The sequence below is a fragment of the Aplysia californica genome, unplaced genomic scaffold (assembly GCF_000002075.1).
Source record: "Aplysia californica isolate F4 #8 unplaced genomic scaffold, AplCal3.0 scaffold00059, whole genome shotgun sequence".
Classification (NCBI taxonomy): Eukaryota; Metazoa; Mollusca; class Gastropoda; order Aplysiida; family Aplysiidae; genus Aplysia; species Aplysia californica.
Window position 1 is genome coordinate 1,284,636 of NW_004797329.1, and position 2,338 is coordinate 1,286,973.

General features: G+C 43.2%; 1 protein-coding gene across 1 annotated transcript in view; it reads right to left on the reverse strand.

The window, feature by feature from the left end:
- The window catches only part of LOC101845154, a 13,655-nt gene that overhangs the window by 6,554 nt on the left and 4,763 nt on the right, over positions 1-2,338 (reverse strand). Inside the window, exons 3-4 of the mRNA XM_035968440.1 lie at positions 867-1,657; positions 123-311 (exon numbers count right to left, since the gene is read on the reverse strand). Coding sequence (XP_035824333.1) covers positions 123-311; positions 867-1,657 — 980 coding nt within the window. The remainder of the gene's footprint in view (positions 1-122; positions 312-866; positions 1,658-2,338) is intronic.

A 2,338-nucleotide genomic window follows, 5' to 3' on the forward strand; every position in this document is an offset into this window, starting at 1 on the left:
GAGTGAGAGAGAGAGAGAGAGAGAGAGAGAGAGAGAGAGAGAGAGAGAGAGAGAGAACGACATAAATTCTTCATCACAATAAGACATTGCCCTTAACGAGAAGAAACATTTAAGAACATTACTTTCTCCAAGAGCAGGACAATGAGGTGCCGTGTCTTTTCGACCAGACTTTGCTTGTACGCCTGACGCAGCTCCTCCATAGCCCAGTGACTGCGCATGAAGCTAGGAGAGAGGACGATGATGGTGTGCCGACTTGCCTCTATGCTCTCCACAATGTTGTCGAAGATTGTCTTGCCTGGGATAAAGTCTCTCTGAAAAGGACATATCAATTTCTCATCTTGATAATGAAATGTTGTTTCAACGTAACGACGTCTAAACGTTTTGCAAACTATGAACACAACAGCTCTTTGAAAACATTAGAACAAACAGAAGGGGGTCACATTTTATTCACAAGAATCAGTTATTTTAGAAGTTTCATTTAATAGTATCATATTTCATGGAAATTGTTTTGAATGTTGGCTGGGATTCATTTTGAACAGATTCTGGAAAATTGATAAAACATGAAATGGTCGACTTTTACTCTAGGATAACTGATTTATGTATATATCCAAAGCTATTTTTTTTTCTTTTTCGCTTATCTTTATTCTCATTTTCATCGCCTACTACTCTCTTTCTCACCCTCAGATAGAAAGTGCCTCCAACCTCTAGTCCACACCCACCTCCCCTCTTCCCGAAAAGAAGAATATCTAAATATGAATAGTCTGAATACGCTTGTATTTTTTATGGCAGGAAAACGATATAACAACACAATTGAGGAAAAAAACACAAGAGGATTTAGTGCGTTTACCAGATACACACGGGCTTCATACCTGGTGTATACACAACTTGAACGTCTTTCTGTTGGGGTCAGTGTGGTTAACATCTCTGTGGCCATGACCTTTGAGCTGGAAGTCATTCACAGAGAAAATGTTGTCCCTGTTCTCCAAATATTTCACGAGATTTTCGAAAACCCATGTGTCATCCTCGTTGCTGTACGAAACAAACGCGTCGTAAGTTTTTGAATGTCTGGCGTCGTCCGAATCACAGGGAAGTCTGATGTGTAGCCGTGTGTAAAGCAGGATTCTGATCTCCACTTTAAACTTCAGAACGAATATGATCCCTAGAATCAGCAACACCAAAATGACGCCAAGCGCTATCAAAGCTTCGGCGTTTGATTCCATCTCCGGACAAGACAGCATGTCTACGCTGAGCTTGTGGAGGGGATTGCCGGCGAGGTTCATGGGACTGGCGCAGCGGAGGTGTTTGACGTACTCGTATTGTGCTAGCCTGCCGGCAAACGCCGTTGGGTTGTGGAGATACGACAAGAATGAAGACAGTTCACACCCGCAGTGGATCGGGTTGTCACGGATGTCCACGTGGAAACCCTCCACCTCAGCCCACTTCTGGAGAACGTCCTTGCTGAGTGTGGTGATGTTGTTGTGACGAAGGTCAAAGGTTACCAGCTTTGCTCCGGGTCGAGGTGGGTAGTTGGCTACCTCAAGTTCTGAGATGAGATTGTGGGAGAGGTCGAGAAGCGTGAGAGCCGCGAAGTGTCTGCGCCACTGGGACAACTCCCTGGGAACAGCTCGGAGCATGATGTTGGAAAAGTTCATCACCTCTGAGGAGAATCGAATAAGACAAATATGTGAGGCAGCCTAGTGTAATCAAGTGCTCGTCAAAATAATGGAAGTGACGAAAGTGGCATTTTCCCGCAGGTTTTGGAATTTTTATCGAATTTTTGTTCTTTACTCCACCACGTTTCATGTCCATTAAAGAACAGATTTCTTTGTGGATTGTACCGAAAAGTGTCAATTAAAGGCATAACAACTGTAAATTTTCTGTTTCCACGGACTCTCAATCTAAGGAAATAACCAAACTTTGGCGGGCATTATCTCGCTAATTGTACGTCTGAGACCAGGCGACCCCCACCTATTTCATTACAAATATTATCTTGATTTCGACGACCCATATGTTATACGATGATACTTTTGGCCCCGATTAAATTAGAAAAATTACCCCATAGCCAAACTACTTTCACAGACTGGAAACAAACATGTTTTTAAACATCCTGCGAAATAGGATCGATTTGGTATACATGTACTTTATAAGAGCAGGATTTGTATTCATGATGTAAAAACGCATATCTCCCCCTCCCTTCCCCCTCCCACCACCCACAAACTTGCCTTTTGAGCCAGCATATCTTTTGGAGAATTTCTAATTTATGATACTTGTATAGGGGGGATAGGTGGGAGAGAGAAAAGAGAGACTGAGAGGGACAGAGAGAGAGGGAGAGAGAGAG